Source organism: Adiantum capillus-veneris, chromosome 17, assembly GCF_014529385.1.
Source record: "Adiantum capillus-veneris isolate H3 chromosome 17, ASM1452938v2, whole genome shotgun sequence".
Lineage (NCBI taxonomy): Eukaryota > Viridiplantae > Streptophyta > Polypodiopsida > Polypodiales > Pteridaceae > Adiantum > Adiantum capillus-veneris.
The window spans coordinates 65940698-65959825 of NC_140947.1; the positions used below are offsets into that span (position 1 = coordinate 65940698).

The 19128-nt window shown below is 46.0% G+C and overlaps 1 protein-coding gene across 1 annotated transcript in view; it reads left to right on the forward strand.

The window, feature by feature from the left end:
- The first annotated feature begins 2562 nt into the window (after window positions 1-2562).
- Window positions 2563-19128, forward strand: part of LOC147437411 (protein TOC75-3, chloroplastic-like) — a 33940-nt gene continuing 17374 nt past the window's right edge. Inside the window, exons 1-6 of the mRNA XM_086486944.1 lie at window positions 2563-2677; window positions 2799-3945; window positions 7637-7858; window positions 7950-8057; window positions 8212-8403; window positions 8494-8742. Of these exons, the coding sequence (XP_086343070.1) occupies window positions 2667-2677; window positions 2799-3945; window positions 7637-7858; window positions 7950-8057; window positions 8212-8403; window positions 8494-8742 (1929 nt within the window). The 5' untranslated portion in view covers window positions 2563-2666. The remainder of the gene's footprint in view (window positions 2678-2798; window positions 3946-7636; window positions 7859-7949; window positions 8058-8211; window positions 8404-8493; window positions 8743-19128) is intronic.

Consider the following 19128-nt stretch of genomic DNA (forward strand, 5'->3'; position numbering starts at 1 on the left):
TGTAAAATCAAAGTTATCAATGTTCTCTACTCTCTTGGTTATTGCCAGCCATGCTAATTATACTTATGTGTTTACTTAGTGTATTCTTTGGCAACTCAAAACCTTAGTCGCTACTCCTCTTAGCCTTTGAATATAAGCACTTAAGTATCTACACCCACGGCTCGAATTGGTTAATTATAGAGAGTAGTGGAGTGGGTCTAACATAGCAGAATTGCCGCTCAATAATGGTAAAGCCGTAGGCAAGTCTAAAAAGACCCCATTATTAAAACCAAAGCTCTCGAGGTGTGCACCATATCCCACATAGTGGGATCAACAAAATCGATAATAGATCCCAGTCCCACTTACCCTAACGTAATTAACAAAATCAAGCATTAATAGGCTACTTAAGGACCTCTCTTCTTAAGCTAGAAAAGACAAACCAAATGCTCTGATACCAATGTAATGGAAATGGCCTATGAACTTTGAGAATAGTGGAATTAAGAGAATTAGAGTAAGCATTTTTTTGAGATTACTTTGAGAACATAGAGGGCGAACATAATTGATGGAAGCAACATGAACATAGTACTTAATTAACTTGACAAGAACAATAATTTTGCAAGAGAGAGTATTAGAGAACATGACAATAGTTGAGGACCGGATTTACTTGGAGCCGGTCCCCCCTCCAAAAGGCGTTTGTATTATAGATTCTCCCATCAAGAGAGACTTGTTACAATACAATCATCTTTGTGTTCCTTGTGACCTTGGTGATGCTATGAAGATGGAAAGCTTCATGCATCACGAGCTTAACTAAACTTTGCAAAAAGCGTTAACTATCCCAAGCCTCATTCCCAAGGCCTCAAACACTTTCGAAGGTGGAGAGAGCTAGCTGGGAATGAGGGTAGGGAAGAGGAAGAAGAATCATCCATAGGAGAAAGAAATAGTTCCTCACTTATTATCACTGTTCTTGCTTAGCATAGCATAATAGCATAGTAATGAAGGTGAAGGAGATGTCAAGATTAAGCATTGAAGCATGGCTCTTGGTTGGATTTGCATTCCATAGCCAAGAGTGTTGGTGTAGGCTCTCCACTTCTCAACAAGCTTGGAGAAGGAGATGGAGCTCTTGCACTTTGCACTCCACACAATGAGAGAATGTGTGTGTGTGTGGGGGGAGAGAGTATACCCCCCCTCTCATGGTTGGTCCACACCTCTCTCTCTCGTATTATTTCATTATTTCATTATTTCATTTGGACATGTGTCCTCTTTTTCCTCTTTGAGAGAAATAACTTAATATTTATTTTTATGTATCTAAATTCTCATTGGACCCCTTTAAAACATATCCAATAGCATTCAAACACATCACGAGGGCCACATGTGGAGGATCATTTGAACATGTGGTTTTTATGCTTATTAAATCATTTGGTTGAATTGAATACTTGAAGGACTTAGTCAATCAAGCATGGAAACGTTGATGCCTCTTGAGAGTTATCTTTGAATTGAATACTTCAAGAACTTTAATCATTTAAGCATGTGAGAAATACCTCAAGCTTTTGGGTAAGGTTCCCACTAGCATTTAGCAAGCCAACAAGCATCTCATGCTTGGATAGGATTCCGACCTCAGGGTCAGCCCTAGCTTGCCTAAGGTCAAAGGACTTTTGAACACTAACTTTTGGAGGTCTTTAATGAAGCTAACCCTACAGTCTTTAAGCTCCATTAGGTAACATTGCTCTTTAACATACCATCTCTCATTTGGACCCCTTTTTGACCTTGGCCGCGTATTGAGACAGATCCATAAACACATGTCTATATTCTAACTTTTGTTCCCGTTTATTCTTCCACATTAAATGATCAGTTTAATATGAGAAAATCATTTGGGTTGGTTAGATATTAGATTTTATGACAACCTTAATATTATGAAGGGTTTTTAGGAATGGACATGGCTGCAAGTAAAGCTTGTGCTACTAGAGCATTTGTCAAAAAGTTATCCGTGCATTTAGCATCTTGATCTCAATGTTTGCGTTGGGCTTTCTAACCACCATCTTTGCCTCATGTTAAGGTCAAGTCAATTTGCCAATGTAAGAACCTTGCTATTATACCATATATATGCATCATATATACTTTCCGTCTAGCTAGGGCAAACTCATTCAAGTGGTGTTACATTTAAGGATACAGGTTAGAAAGGAGCACATTCTTGCAAGTTAGAATGTGAACATTTACCACATTTTCTTAATTCATGATAAAGAGTTGGAAAGATGCACACGGATGGATTTGTTATTGTGGAATTCAAGGTGGTTCGATTGTGATAGCTTAAGGATGTGGTCATGCAAGCACTAGTAAAATAAGCTGGATGCAATTGGGGCAACTATACCAAAATCAACATAGTTGCAAGAAGACTTGCATAGTTGCGTATGAGACAAATGAAAGGTGCACATGTGCTCGTGCATGAGGCACAATTGTCTTGAAAAGTAACTGATAATTGTGAGGCATAGTAGTAGTTGCAAATGAAAAGTGACTGATAAGTGTGCTTCGCATGACCCCTGCCTAAGTCCTCACTCTCTGGAAATTCTAGCAAGTAAAAAATGTGATGCAATGGCCCTCACAAGATAGAATTAAGTTAGTAAAAAACATCCTCTCTGGCATCAGAGCAAGATTGCTCGCGGTGAGATTGTCGAGGGGAAGGCTCGGCAGCCATGGCTTCGTTGTAAGTACTCGTCGTTTACAGGCATTGGCAGTGAGCTCAAACGAGAGAGAGAGAGAGATTGTTTGTTGTACTGACCGACTATTTGGTCTGTGCAAACCTCAAAATTTATTGTTCCTTGCAGCTCCCAGCAGAGCTTGGAGCCAACTTCCCAGGAACATCCTTGCATGGGCCATTACTCCATGAAGCTCCATCACAAGCTCTCTTGTTCTGCGTCACCACTTGTACCTGCACATGGGGGAAAGGGCATGGTGTCACTGGGCGGCAGCTTCAAGCAGAATGCAAAGAGCTTGGAAAACTGCAGATGGTTGTCAAGGACGATGGGGTACGCTGCTGTAGGATCTGCGACAGGCATTGCTTCGGGTTGCCTCTTTCAACTTGTTGGACCAGGCGGCGCAGGAGGAGGTGGCAATTATGGCTCTTGGGGTGGAGGAGGTGGAAATGGGGGTGGGTCTCCTTGGAGTAATTGGGCTGAGCATTTCATGGCATTTGCCAACACAGACGATCCCGACAATGACTTCGATTCACATGGAATGAAAGTGGGTTCAAAAGTTAATGTGTCTAAGCTCAGTTCAGGAAAAAAGTACAAGATCTCTGGTGTGGAATTGATTGATAACAGTACTGGAAAACCCGTTGGCTCTGATGATCCTTTCCATGAGCTTATAACAATCAAGCCTGGTGGAGTTCTCTTGAAACCTCAGTTGCAGACAGAACTTGAAAATCTAGCAGGATGTGGGATGTTTGAAAAAGTAGACATGGATGCTTGTGCACAATCAGATGGAACCCTCAAATTGCAGGTCAGTTTCTCAGAGAGTGAGTGGCAACCTACAGAAGGACTTAAGTGTGTTAACGTCGGTCTCATCCCTCAAACAAAGCCTCCGGATGTGGATATCACAAAGCTGTCAGATAAGGAGCGTGAATCTTTCATGAAGTCCCAAGAGGAGGAATACAAAGTTCGAATGAAGAAGGCACGGCCTTGCATTCTTTCAAAGGATGTGGAAAAAGATATCTGTGCTTGGCTGAGGTCAGAAAGAAGGGTGACTGCAAGAGTATTGCAGAGAATAAGGGACCAAGTTCAGAAATGGTATCATGACAATGGTTTTGCCTGTGCCCAGGTGGTGAACTTTGGTAATCTGAACACCAAGGAAATAGTCTGTGAAGTTGTAGAGGGCGACATAACCAAAGTCATTGTGCAGTTCCAAGATAAGATGGGGCTTCCTTGCGAAGGAAACACACATAAGCAGATTGTAGAAAGAGAGCTGCCTGAGCAGGTGCGTTATGTGAGAGAGAGAGAGAGAGAGAGAGAGAGAGAGAGAGAGAGAGAGAGAGAGAGATGGGCAACAAAAGTTTGAACTGACAAACCTTAACCCTCCTGGGCAGCTTCCAATGCTCGTGTACATCCTGCGCGCCATTGGGCTGTATAACCCTACGCATTCCATACTTGCTCGCTGTCTCCTACAAGTGACCTGTGTGCAGAGCCATTTGCCGCTAACAGCACCTGCAGCTGTTGCTGTCGCCCTTAAACACTGCCCCGGCCTCTGCCCACTTGCCTATCATCCTTTATGCTGCCACCCTATCATCCTGCCGCTGGCCTTTTTTTCCTCCCGCTTTTTTTGCTGCAACCTGTATCACCCTCCTACACACACATAAACAGCAACCACATCACTGACATTCAGACCCGCTTTCTTTCACGCGCGTGCGCACGCACACACACACACACACACACACACATTCGGGCACATTCAGCTTTCCTGCCATCACTCACACTCATTTTTTTGCATTTACTCACAATTACACACACACACACACACACACACACACACACACACACACACACACACACACACACACACACACACACACACACACACACGCGCGCGCGCGCGGGTGCACACTCGCACACATTCACATACACACACTCACATACTCGCATACACTTTTCTTCCTTGGGGTAGCAGCAGTCCACTCATGGGGTTTGAGGGGTAAGGTGGGGATAAAATCTGTTTATCGAGATAGGATCTCTCTCTCTCATATCATGGCTCCATCTTTTGTCATCTCAAAGGATCTAGGGCCAGAGTTACCCGGAACGTGGAATGGGAACGGCAACGGGGCCTCCCTATGGAACGGGGGAACGGCAAGGGGTTGGGAACGGGAACGGCGTGGAATGGGAGGCATAAAAAACTCCGAAATAATGCAGCGTTATGCGTTTGAATACAAGTAGTAACAGAGTCGTTTGACTTGTAACACTCACAAAAAACACGATTTGAAGACCATTAAACACTATTATGACTTGATTGTGTCGTGTGATGATGTGCGGCACTGCGGTCATAGTACAGAACAGAGTCACACACATCATCATTGTGAACAATTCACCAACTTGTGACATTCCCCCCTCTTGAAAGAATTGTAATCCCCCCTTGATTCCGCCTGCAAAACAACCAAAGGATAGAAACTTTCTTCATTAGATACTGACTCAAATCACATCTGTGTTGAGAATCTCAGATACAAATGATGATCATTGTAACCTATTTAGCAATCACATCCAGACTGCGCTAGTCTTTCATGGATGTCTTGATCTACTAAATCTTGTTACTATCACTTTTCACATTTCAAGGAAACCATGCCCATCCTCGTCACTATATGGCACTGCTCTGGGTCAGAGGGGATCTAGGGCCCAAATTTGGGGGCGCGAGGCGGCTTTAATCTCCGCCGTCGGATCACGCAGTTGAACTAGGGGTGGGTGAACTGGGGGTGAACTAACGGTGAACTAGGGGCGGGTAAGCTTGAGGTGGGTGAACTGGGGGGGGGGTGAACTAAGGGTGAACTAGGGGCGCCTAAACTAGAGTATGATCATGTGCCATGCCAACATGGACAGCGACGCGCGCTAGCGTGGTGGTAGGGCATTACCGAGACGTCCCAGGTTCGACGGGTGAACTAGGAGATAACTAGGGGCGCCATTTTTGCCCCGAGTTCACCCCTAGTTCACCCCGAGTTCACCCCCAGTTCACTGCGTGATCCGACGGCCGAGATCAAAGCCGCCTCACGCCCTCAAATTTGGGCCCTAGATCCCCCGTGGCCAGAGCCGTGCCATATAGTGACGAGGCATGCCAATGCCATCCTCACAAGACAATATATTCACATAGCAATTCACAAAATCACACACTTAGTTCACTCTGAATACTATGTTTCAGTCATTCAATCTAGCCATCTCATCCGGTCTAGAACTCGTGATGCACCTAGATCACCATCTCATCCTTCCAGAACTCTTGATGCACTCATAACAGTGTGGAGTCATCTCATCCAGATAGAAATTTTGATGCACTAGAATCTCATTCATTTCACATTCACTCAGCCATCATATTTAGCTCTCATTGATCTTTAACAGATGTCTAGACTCTAGATACATTAGTTGAAATCGTTTATCAAACAAAATGTTGCAGACATTTCATCTTTCTCTACTTGTCTCTGACAATACACACATGAAAGAGTACATGTCATAGTTCAATCAAGGAAATTTCCAAATCAATGTACATATTGTCATAAAGCCATTTCGCAAAATACTGTCAGCGTGTCAGAATCTCTAAAATCTCAAGGAGAAATTAGTGACTTTTTTCAATCTAGGCAATCTGTGACAAGGGAGTCGAATGGCTCCCCTCATGAGCGAGCATGCATACCAAAACCTTGCTTGGCATGTCCCATAATGATTTGTATGGGAACACTCCCCCAATGCCTACACCTAGCGGACAGCGGCGGTGCTTGTGCAATCAAAGGGTATGCAAGTACACTAAAGTGTCTGTGCATGCAGGTCTTGCGTACAAGGCTCAAGCTCACATAGTTGCCATAACACTGTGTAGGCTGTCGTAAACCTTAGAAGTAGGAGCTGGCTTGTCCACATGCACATTGGGTTAGCACGTGACAGCCCGTCGGGAGCAATTGGTTTTTGATGTCACATCATTATCAATTGGTATACTGAGATGGGGTACAGTGACGCCCTGGATCAGACCCCCTGTTTCGATGGCACACTACCGGACCACATCATTAATTGGTACTCCGAGATGGGGTGTAGTGACGACCTGGATCAGACTGCAGCCTGTTCCTATGGCACGAGGGTGACATGCTCTGGTGTCACTATCTTCAGCTCTCCACCACAGATGGCTCTTCCTTAGATACTGGGGTCACTATCTTCTTTGTCTTGGAACTCCGAAGATGCTGTAAAGCCATCCCATGGGAGAGGAGACCTCTTGAGCTAGGTTTATCCAGGCATAGCACAAATATTGACTTTCTTCATTGTCACAAGCCTGAGTATGGGTACAGCTGCTGACACCATGCGAGCTTCACCAACATCAGCAGGGATAATCAGCGAGGGGCCTCATCTTCTTACAGTGAATAGTGCACGGCTCGCCACCGAGTGCAATGCTCATGCCCACCTGGAAGGATACCAGACACCTGTTTCTAGACATCGGAGCTATTATTGAGTGCCATAGGAGTAAGATGCCAAGGCATCTCACTCGTGCCGAGATGCACCCTTCCATGAGAAGAGTACCCCATTGAGGCAGCTTATCATGCTTGTTTCCCATTTCTACTTCATGAGAGATAGGTTTCTTCCATTACTTGTACTGTCTTTACGCAGTTTTTCTACTTGTTTGTAATTGCAGCTTGCCTTTGCTCATGACTTTCTTTCTCTATTAGCTTTTTCTCATTCAACAAAGGACAAAAGAAAACTCAAGATGAAGGGATATATTGGGAATTATAATTCCATGATGTTTAAAGCAGGGAAAGAATTAAGAAATAACATGAGTTGAAATTTGGTATTTGTTTGACATGACTGAATATCTGCTTAGATAGCATTTTGATTTGCTGTTTTGCACTATTTATAGGCAGTGGTTCTTTTTGCCTTTAGCTAGATTTAACAAAAATAAAGAAGTAGACTTCTTTTATGGACATTGGTGGTTGCTGATGCAGCTACAAGAAGGATTTCTTTTTAACATTGAGGCAGGCAAAAGGGCGCTTCGGAATGTAAACAGTCTTGGTCTGTTTGCAAACATCGAAGTGAATCCCCGTCCAGATGAAGAAAACGATGGTGGTATTGTTGTTGAAGTCAAGCTTAAAGAACTTGATCAAAAGACGGCTGAGCTCTCAACAGAGTGGAGTATTGCTCCTGGAGGCAATGGCTGGCCTACGTTGGTATCCACAAAACATTTTGCGTAACGGCTTTCTGCTATGGTCTACTAATGAATGAAGGAGCTCAAATAATCACTGGAATGCTGTTTTGCAGGCAACGATACAACCAGGTGGAAGTGTGACATTTGAGCATCGTAATCTGCAGGGGCTAAACCGCTCACTGTTTGGCTCGGTGACATCGAATAGCCTTCTAAATCCTCAGGTATAGGATCGCACATTCCATATATGCATCTCTGTTTATTAGTGGATTTTTTAGTTGATGAAGCCAATATGCATCAGGCTTATGCAGGCTTCTTAAATATAATTTATAGCCACATAAAAACTCCAATGCTGAAGTTCCTAATTGTCTTGTGTAGGATGATCTTGGGTTTAAGATGGATTATGTGCATCCTTATTTGGATGGGCTGGATGATCCTCGCAATCGGACTTTCAAAGCTAGCTGTTTTAACAGCAGAAAGCTAAGTCCAGTGTTCACAGGTGGTCCGGGACTTGAAGAGGTGCCTTCAATTTGGGTAGATCGAGCTGGTTTGAAAGCTAATGTTACAGAGGTCATTGTTCACAGCTTGCAGATAGTGCTTTTCACCCTGTAATTTCTTGGTCTTTGGATTTTGGAGCTCATGGTTCGATTCCTTCTGCAGAGCTTTAGCAGGCAAAGCAAGTTCACTTATGGATTGGTTCTGGAAGAGATTACTACAAGAGATGAGACAAGTGCTGTTTGTACAAATGGAGCTCGTACACTTCCAAATGGCGCCCTTAGCATGGATGGCCCACCCACAACTTTAAGTGATACAGGCATTGATCGTGTTGGTTTCTTCCAAACTAACATTACCCGAGATAACACTGTTTTTATCAATGGGACTCCCATAGGCGCTAGATACATTTTCCAGGTCAATTTCTATTCCACGCGCGCACACACAGAGAGAGAGAGAGAGAGAGAGAGAGAGAGAGAGAGAGAGAGAGAGAGAGAGAGAGAGAGATAATATGAAGTGTTCCATTAAGGTCTTCAAAGGTCAAAATGACTTATGAGACCAACAAGTTACAACCATCAGATAAGTGATACAATTCAGGGGGAGAATCTACGCGCTCGTTGCTACCTCTCACGGTAGGTTGTTTGGTTGACATGATCGGCATATGTGTGTGTATTTTTCTAGATGACATTCTCATTTTTTCTACATCATGGGGCCAATATGAATGGGATGTAGAGAAGGTTTTAGCCCGTTTATATGAGTGCCAACTGTATATTGCAGCTAAGAAGTTGGAACTTTTTCTGACTGATGTTACTTGTCTGGGCTATATCAGCTCCGTAGATAGGGTCAAGCTGGACCCCGCAAAGTATAACAAGTTGTAATTGGGATTTTCCCAAAACAACATATGATGTGCGTTCATTTTTAGGTTTGTGCTAGGCATATAGTTTGCATATAGAGAATTTTGCACGCATTGCCGCACCAATGGTTGATGTTTTGAAAGGGGTTAAGACTCGTCGTCAGCATGTTGTCCTGTCCGACGCACCCGTTGAGGCTTTCAAAGCTCTTAGGGTTGCCATGACTAAGGCTCCATGTCTCATCCTTGCCTCATGAGATGACCCCTTTGAGATATAGACAAATGCAAGCAACGGCGCCATAGGAGCTATGCGTCAGCAACATGGTTGTCTAGTTGCATTTCTGATTAGGAAGTTAAACAGTGCAGAAAAGAACTACTTAGTGTACGATAAGGAACTTTTTAGTTATCATTCTGTAAGGTGCACGTGAAGTGAATGTTGAACTTTGCTCAAGATGAGTGCTCCGAACTGTGCTCAAGGGTTCCTTTTACTTACGGAAGGGAGAGCCTTCCGTTCCTCAAGTGAGAGAGTGCAATGGACACAAACAAGTGGATGAACACTGTGAATGAAGGTGTTGAAACTGAGAGATGAAGAGAGAAGAATACGACACCAAACAAGTTGTCAAACCCTCCTCCAAGGGTCCCACTCTCTATGGCGAGAGCGGTCTACTATTGATTGTACAATCTGATACAAGGTGCTGATGCTGTGAATACTAAATGATGCTATGTCGATGTCGACGGTGAGGACGACGATGACGATGCTAAGGCTGAAACTGAATGCTGTGAATCTGCAATTGTCGCACCAAGACGGGGCTGATTTGCGGTCAAATCTGAAAATGAATGGGCTGTCGTGATGGCTGAAATCTGTTCCGTAGCAGACCACGCCTTTGCAAGCTCTCGCGGCGAGGATCTGCTATGGGATTGTTGCAGGTCGTAGAGGCTAATGGCGGAAAACTAGAAACTCTAGCACAACTGCAAAGAAATGCAAAATGCTAGGGCTTACCGGGTTCTTCTTCGTGATGGTTCCGTCGAGGCAAAGAAACTGCAACAAGGACGATCGCTTGGGGCTGAATTTTGCTAAGCCAGCGAGACGGGCTGAAATTCCCAAACGCTGGCTGGATTTGTGTCTTGCTGAATTGCTGGCGATGGCTGATTTCCAATGCTGGCTGAATCTGAATCGCTGGCTGCTGCAACAATCTGCAAACGCCAGCTAATGAGAAACGTTAGAAGACTGATTTCTCTCTTCTGCGATCTACTCTTCAATTCAAGCACTGTCTTCCTTTTACGCTGCCTTAAGTTCAGGTCGAACAGCTTTACGTAAGGTGATTTCCACGATCCCATTAGTTTATAAGTTATTTAAACTTAAAGTCACTAAAGGGTTTTAGAGGTGGTTCCCACGCTCCAAAGTCAATTAGCTCTGCAAGGCTAGTGTTGGTCATTATCTGCTACTAAATGCTATGCATGAGGACTAAACGGGACATGTCATGTTGTGGGTGTGCAATCAGAGGATATGCATCTACTCTAAGTGTCTGGACATGCACGGTCTGCGAACAGACTCACAAAAGTGCCCGATCACTTCCTAATCTAACTGAACCGAACCCTGATCATGCTGTAGCTTGTCCACGGACACATAGGGTTGGATGTGTCACGTGATATCCCCTCCTTTTCAAAGTGAGGTATTGGTAGCGAACTGTATGGCGTCGAGGGAGATTGCCAATAGCATCCGGAATCTTAGAAGGGACTCTTCGCCGGCCCACTCTGATGTGTGGGTCGTGCGGTACTTGAACTTCATAAAGGTTTGCAACGCTTGCTTCTTTGGGCCGCGCCGAAAGCACACAAAGTCTTCTGTGGCTCCTTCAATGCTTCAACTTTGTCTAGAGTCACGCGTCTACCTTCTTCAAGAATCTCCGAGGATGAAAATTCCTGAGACCACTTCCAACATAAAAACATGAACATACCCATTCCATGTAAAGTGACTGGAAAAATACTACTCTTCTGTAGAGCCTGTGCATGCAATGTAGATGAACATAGAGACGGAGTGCCAAACCGTTCATCAAACACAAGCAAACAATGGGGTTGAATCTTGACTTTCTGATCTAAATCAATCACTTGTGGCAAATCACATCAACAACTTGCTCCCCATGAATGACAATGGGAGAGTCACTTTTAGCATTGAAAGTGAACGTACTAGCTGCCCAATTAATGAGAGGGTTATGCTCACGAAACCATCGAATGCCTAAAAGCTTATCACATCTTGAGAGAGGAGAGACTACAAATTTTCTGCGGAAGGACACTTGTTGAACAGTGAACGAAACGTCCAAGGCACTCTTGTGTGATGAGAGAGTCCATACCGGGAGCGAAGCCCGACACCTCGAAAGGAGATGTCTTGCTAACCTCAAAGCGGGCTCTTTCGACAAGAGTCACTAATCACATCATGCATACTACCAGGGTCATACAATATGACAAAACGCTGACCATTCACATGACCATAACACTTAATGAGAGACTCAATGGGAGGATCATGAGAGACTTGGGTCACACTCGTGTTCTCATTTATTGCATTGACAGAGGAAGTGGGTTCTGTGGGTTCTTTAGTGTCTTTAGATTCAAGCTTAGGACATGTTCTTTTTATGTGACTCTTAATGTGACAATGAAAACAACAACCTTCCTTAGAATAAGTGCTTTGCTCTTTCGACGTGATGTATCCTCCTAAAATTCCTTGTTCTACCTTTTCATATGGAGTGAGCTTAGGTTTAGCAATTGTGTTCTTACTACAATTCTAGGAAAATGCAAACCAAAGGACTGGGAGGAGTTCAAAAAGGAGTTCTATGCTCAACTCCTTCCCTCCGACTTTGACGCAGATGTGAAGAAAGAATGGGATTGGCTCTCCTAAAAAGAGAATTGTAACAAACTTGGAAACCCCAAGTCAAGATTCTACCGCGACGGAGCAAAGATTCACTTCAAAACAGTTCACGCTTCACAATTAAGTCGACACGGCCCGACAGAGTTTCGTGCCTAGAGATATTGGCCCCAAAGATTGGCGCCCCTTTCGGTATTTCTTTTTGTATTAGTCTGTGTTCAAAGTAGAAGAGAGTGGGTAGGTGCTCACTCTCAGACTCTGCATCCAGATGGTCCGAGAAGTGAGGCCCTGCCCACTTATTTACTGTTACAAGGGATGCCCAAAAGTAGAGCCCCAAAATCAAAAGCTTCTTACTCAAAAGCATTGGAGCCAAAAGATTTTAGAGATTAAAGCATTCGAGCCCCAAAAGCATCTTTGCGCAATTTTTGAAAATCCATACATCTGCCCGTACGGCGTGCCACGTCAGCATGTCAGCGTGTTTTGCGGGGGTTTCCGTATGGTGCCACGTGTCAGCCCCGTCCATGTCTATGTGTGTGTTTGGGACAGTGCCACGTCACCAGTTTGTGACATACCCCCCTCTTGAAAGCATTGTAATCGCCCTCAATTACGCCTGCAAAACAGACAAAGGCCAGAAACTATCTTAGCAGACACTGACTGTTAGTACCGACGCACTAGGCACAACACATCTGGCGCATGTACCAATCGACAGTCACATCACATGACATCACTTGACATCATAGGACATCTGTAGCCTGCTACAGTGTCACTTCACAGGATAGGCAGTTGGACAGTTAGCTACAGTTGGTCTGGTTCACACTGGACGGACCCTTTGGCTGGGAGTGACACGTGGCAGGGTACCTACGGTGGTCTAGTGGACGTCGTGGCCAGGTCACCACCACCACTCAGTTTGGAGATAGACTTAGCTGGCTGGACATTTATGGGCCGTTGGTGGCTCCTATGGTTGTACATATCAGTAGTCGTTTTGGGATAGTTCCATCTTATCTTGCACGTAGTCGTCTAGAGAGTCTTACACAGAGCACTGCTTCACCATCCCTGCACATCTGAGCCTCGACACCCCATTTGTACCTGTGAGTCCTGGGCTGGAGCGGAGTGTGCTGCCACGCCAGCGTCTGTACATGGTTCTTGGAGCTAGTCGAGTCCACATGTTCTGGTCCACTGTTGTGTCTCTGTTGTTATCCATTGTTTCTGTGTTGTTATCCGTTGCTTCTGTGTTTCATTCTGTTTGAGAGAGTTTTCATTTGTTTGAGTGAGATTGTCACGCTCATTGCACTGAGGGGCACCCACACTGTAGAGAGCACGACGCATTATCCGCGCTACAGGTGCTCTCATTTTGGCGATCACGGTGGGACCTCAACTGAAGTCTCACTCTTGTTGAGTAGCTGGGTTCTTCGCTTCGCCTGTGCAGTCTAAGTCTCTCGCCTTGCTGGTCTGGTCTCCTCTCGCCCTGGTCCAGCTTGCCCTCGTCTCTGGTCTAGACCCCCTCGACCCTGGTCTAGCTGGTCTAGTCACTTCTCTGGTCTAGACCCTGGTCTAGTCCTCCTCGTCCCTGGTCCAGCTGGTCTAGACACTCGTCTGGTCTAGTATGGTCTAGTAGAGTCTAGACCAGTCTTCAGCCAGGTCAAGGTTCTTGCCCAAAGCTTGGGTGGTTTGGAGGTCACTGTATGACACATACAAGGAAGTCAGTTGAGCGTCAAAGCCCACTACTGAGCCCTCTGAAGTACTATCACAGAAGACGACCTTTGACACCTTGTAGAAATCCTTCAACCTCATCACCTATACCTCCACATCTCACATCACCCATTCCTTCATCAGGTTCCCCATCTTCGCGATCACCTTCTCCGGAAAAGCTCTCTCCTATTCTTCTACAACAAGCTACTGTGCAACAGACTCAGCAAGGAATCATGGAGCCACTAGCTAGTGTTTTGGCCAAGGTGAACATCAAGTTCCCTACATTCAAAGGGCTGTCTTCAGAAGATGCTGACGACCATACAAGAAGATTTGTATCTCTCTGTAGGGGACGTGGGCTGAACAGAGAAGATGCTTACTTGGTACTATTTCCATCCACCCTGGATGGCCTAGCAGATAAATGGTACAGCCAATTTGCAGAGAACCATTTTGCAACTTGGGCAGCCTTAAGACAGCAGTTCTGTGCAGCTTTCAGGCCAGGTGACTACCAGGAGAAGGTGTTGGATGAGTTGGCCAACATGGTGCTCAAACCTGAGGAGACTTTTGCGGAGCTTATGACGAAAACTAAGTCGCTGGTGGCCAAGCTTCCCCAACAACCCGGTGAATTCATGATTAAAAAGTGGGTGGAGAAGGCGCTTCCCAAAACTTCTCAGCAAAAACTCCGAGAGAGTCTCCGACCCGACGCCACTCTCGACGAGTTCATCGCAGCTGCTACTAGAATAGAGGGAGCAAGGAAGCTCTTCAACAACTCTCTTCAAATAGATACTTCCTCTGTGTTCTCGGAAGGTAGTCCTACTGATCCTTTAACTTCTTTACGTAGGGAACTGGAAGCCCTAAAGCTACAACGAGCTCTTCAAGAGGAGAGGTCCTTCTCTCTTAGACAAGAGAAGCCTACACATAATGAGGCATTGGAACAGATTAAGCGCGAGTTAGAAGAGCTCAAGTGTCAGCAAGAGACTAAGGCTATGGTTTGGTGTAGCTCATGCCGCTCTCCAGGGCACCCACCACAGGAATGCCCCCTTCGGTTTTACTGCCACTTCTGTGAAAAAGCTGGACATGAGGATAAAGATTGTTACTACCTCAAGGGATTGCGTCAAATACAACAAAATCTTGGTCCTTCTCTCCAACAAGGGTTAGCACCTGCATCCAACATGGTCTCACCCTACGGCCGCCTCCTCTGCTGACAACACCCCCTATGCAGCAAGGTATGCACAACAACTTTGCACCCTACAGTTTTTACCATGCCAGTACTCCCTCAGTTCCCCAAAGTTTCTACACCTCAGCCTCAAATTCCATGCAGCAACCACCTCGTCCCCCGTTTCGTCCTTCCAATCGGCCCATACTCTGCTACAGATGCGGAGAATATGGGCATTATCAGAGCAAGTGTCCTTTACCCGAGGGGTCCCCTCCTTGTCGTCATTGCTCTGATTCGAAGGATCACTACAGTAAAGATTGTCCCAAGCAAAGGGCATCCACGTCTTCAGGCTCGACTCAGAACCAGCCCGAATTCACCTTTCCGAAGATAAATTTGATTACTGTGAACACCGTGCCTCAACCTTCACCTGCTACTCATGTGGTTAAGCCTCTGCAAGTGGAGGAGCCTGCTGGTGTCCTTACTCGGGCACAAAGAGCAGCTCTTGGTCTCAGTCTACCCACAGGTCCACCTCGCCAGTCTCCACTTCCTCACTCTGGTCTACCTGACCCAAAGGACAAGTCCTTCCCAATTGCTCAGAGCAAACCAACTTCCTTGTTATCTGACATTGATGGAGCCTTCTTAGAAGCAGTGGCTGATTTGGAAGAGATTAAGGTCACAAAAGGAGCCCAGTTCGAAGGCGCCAAGCCCACAGCAGAAGCCATCTTGAAAAATACTTTTCAGCAGGTGTCACTATACGACATGCTAAGGCTTGATGCAACACTTAGAAGTGACACCTTGTTAGTCATTCAGTCTTTGTACCCGGGGGCTGGGCCTAGTGGCGGGCACCTCCCTGTACAGCCCTCAGAGTCCTATTTGATTTCCTATCCATCTGCTCCCCTCACCGATTATAAAAGTCCTCGCCTCACTGTATCTATTCTTGGGCACCAGCTATCCGGCGTCATCGTTGATGGAGGATCTGGAATCAATTTGATGCCCGAATTCACTATGATGGCCTTAGGTCTAAAGCCTACCCGACCTGCTCCTTTCACTGTTACATTGGCTGATCAGAGAACAGTCTACCCAGTGGGCATAGTCGACAAGGTGCCTCTGAAGGTACAAGATTTCACTTTTAACTTGGATTTTGTGGTAGTTAATCTTCCCCTGGTAGAGGGAGGTTATCCCTTGCTGATTGGTAGGCCATGGCTGCGACATACGAAAGCACTTCACGACTGGGGAACCGACGCCATGTGGATACACACTCCTGGCTCTCCTATGCAACAAATTCGTCTCGAAGGAGGTATGGATCCGGTTGTTCAGCATAGCTCTTTGTCAGTAGAGTCCAACCCTGACTTGGACCAGCCGGTCCCTCCCGATGGGTCCGATGAAGACTTACTGCAGTGGTTAGAAGCCACCTCTTCGATGCAATGCTATGTAGTCTCTCTTCAACCTTTGCCAACAGATTCACCCTATCCCCCTGATCCTACATCTGAAGCTACACCTGAGACCAAGAATCCCAGTCAGCCAAGTGAGCCAGAACCACGTGGACCAAGTGGACCAGTCTCAAGTGAGTCAGAACCAAGTGAACCGGTCTCTGGTGCCCATCCTTCAAAGGGTCCCTTCATGGAAACCGTCGGCCTGGGTGAGCCTATAACCCACCATAGAAGGGGAAAAAAGTCTCCCTTGCAAGAGTTGGCCAACACCCCAGCTCCCTCCTTAGCCTCTACTCCATCTGACTCTCCACCCATGCCGGAGCACTTTGAGGTATCTGAGGATTTACCATTTGCAGAGCTTCCATCAGGTTGGTTGCAGGAAGAGTATGCTGATTTCAACATTGATCAGACGCCAGCTCATAATGTCCAAAGGCTAACAGAGGCGGCACAATCTTCTCCACCTGACGCAGCCTCGACCACTGCATCGCCGGACCCAGTCAGAGAGGTCAACCTAGGAGGCCCTGACAGCCATCAGCCCATCTTATTAGCCACTTGGTTAGGGGATCACCCTGCTCTACTCGACCTGGTAATCTCCTTCGTGCGCTCTTTCAAAGATGTGTTTGCCTGGTCTTACCACGATTTAGAAGGAATCCCAGCAGAGCCGGTCAGAGGACGTGCTTACAAACTGAATCCCAAGTATGCAGAAGCAGTCAAAATCGAGTTGGAAAAGATGCAAGAAGCAGGTATTATTGTACCAGTAGAGCACTCAGAATGGTTGTCTCCTATGGTTATTGCCCCAAAGAAGCAGTCCAACAAAATTCGAGTTTGTGTCGACTATCGGGCTCTGAATAAGGTCACAATCCCGGATGGATTTCCGACACCTTTTACTGAGAGAGTCCTCGAAGATGTCGCTGGCCATGTACTGTATAGTTTTATGGACGGGTTCAGCGGCTACAATCAGTTAGGAATACATCCTGACGACCAAATCAAAACAGCTTTTGTGACTCCCTGGGGTATTTTCATCTACACTAGGATGTCTTTTGGGCTTAAAAATGCACCGCCTTCTTTCAATCGCATAGTATATCTCATCTTTTGTCCTCTGCTTACTGATCACCTTCGCATATTCATGGATGACTTTTCCACCTTCTCGGGTGCTCAATGTTCGACCCCAGTAGAAAATCTAAAGGAGCATCTTGCTCAGCTCTCTGCAGTCTTCCTCAGGTGCAGAGAGGCACGTTTGAAGCTCAATCCGAACAAATGTCATTTTTTGGTCACAGAGGGCACACTGCTGGGCCATGTGGTGTCTGCTCAAGGTTTGGCACCGGACCCAGAGAAGATAGTGGCCATCTTGAAGTTACCTCCTCCCATAAATCCCAAAGGTGTTCAGAGCTTTGTGGGCCACACCGGCTATCATTGAGGTTCATACGTATGTATGCACAGGTGGCTCAACCATTGACCCGGCTCACCAGTGCTGCTGTTCCCTTCCGGTGGTCAACACCTGAGGCCGAAGCATTTGTATACCTCAAAAAACGTCTCACTGAAGCGCCTATTCTAGTTGCCCCGGATTGGGCCCTACCTTTTCATGTGCATACAGATGCCAGTCTGCTGGCTGTGGGTGCTGTGCTGACTCAGCCTAGCAAAGAGTTCAACTTGGATCGCCCTGTACATTATGCAAGTCGCCTGCTCACCAAGGCAGAGCGAAACTATAGCACCACAGAGAGGGAAGGATTGGCTATAGTGTATGCTCTACACAAATTTCGTCACTATTTGCTAGGGGTCCACTTCACAGTTATCACTGATCACCATGCCTTGCGCTATCTGCTTAATAAGCCACAGGTTGCAGGTCGAGTATGGCGATGGCTCCTCCTATTCCAGGAGTTTGATTTTGAAGTGGTACTCCGTCCTGGTAAGCATCATGTAATGGCTGACCACCTCTCTCGCATTTACACAGGCGAAGAAGCTACCGGGATTGCGGATGACTTTCCAGATAGCAGTCTTTTTAAAATAGATACAACACCGGAATGGTACGGCGAGGTCCTACATTTTCTATCTACTGGGCTGTACCCAGAAAGGGCATCCCCACTGCAAAAGAGGAGATTGCTGTTGAAGTCCAGGCCTTTCACTCTGATCGGGGGCCAGCTCTACAAAGCGGGACCAGATGGTGTTCTGAAGCGTTGTGTCTCGCCTCATGAGGTGGAGCATATTCTGGAGGATGCCCACAATGGTCCCACTGGTGGCCATTATCCTGGTCACATCACTGCTCAGAAGATACTACAGAGTGGTCTATGGTGGCCCTACATTTTTAAGGATGCAATAGCATATTCTAAGGTTTGTGATGTGTGCCAGAGATGTGGGCCGAAGCCGAGTAAGCAATCCAACCGTCCTTTGCAGGTCTCGATGGCATGGCTACCTTTTGAGAGATGGGGTTTGGACTTTGTGGGACCAATATATCCCCCGGCTCAACCAGGTAATTGCAAATATCTGCTAGTGGCTACAGACTATGCAACAAAGTGGGCAGAGGTACTAGCGACAGTGGATTGCACCAGCAATACAGTGGCCAAATTTTTATATGAAAATATTTTATGCAGATTTGGATGTCCCTTAGAGATCACCAGTGATAGAGGCACTCATTTTGTCAATAACATGATCTCAAATTTGCTGGCCAATTACAAGATTTTTCATCGCAAGTCGTGCTCTTATTATCCTAGAGCCAATGGACAGGCCGAGAGCACCAACAAGGTTCTGATCGCTCTACTGAGGAAAGCATGTCATCTCCATCCAGCATCGTGGGCTCAAGCTGTGCACGGCACTCTTTGGACATACC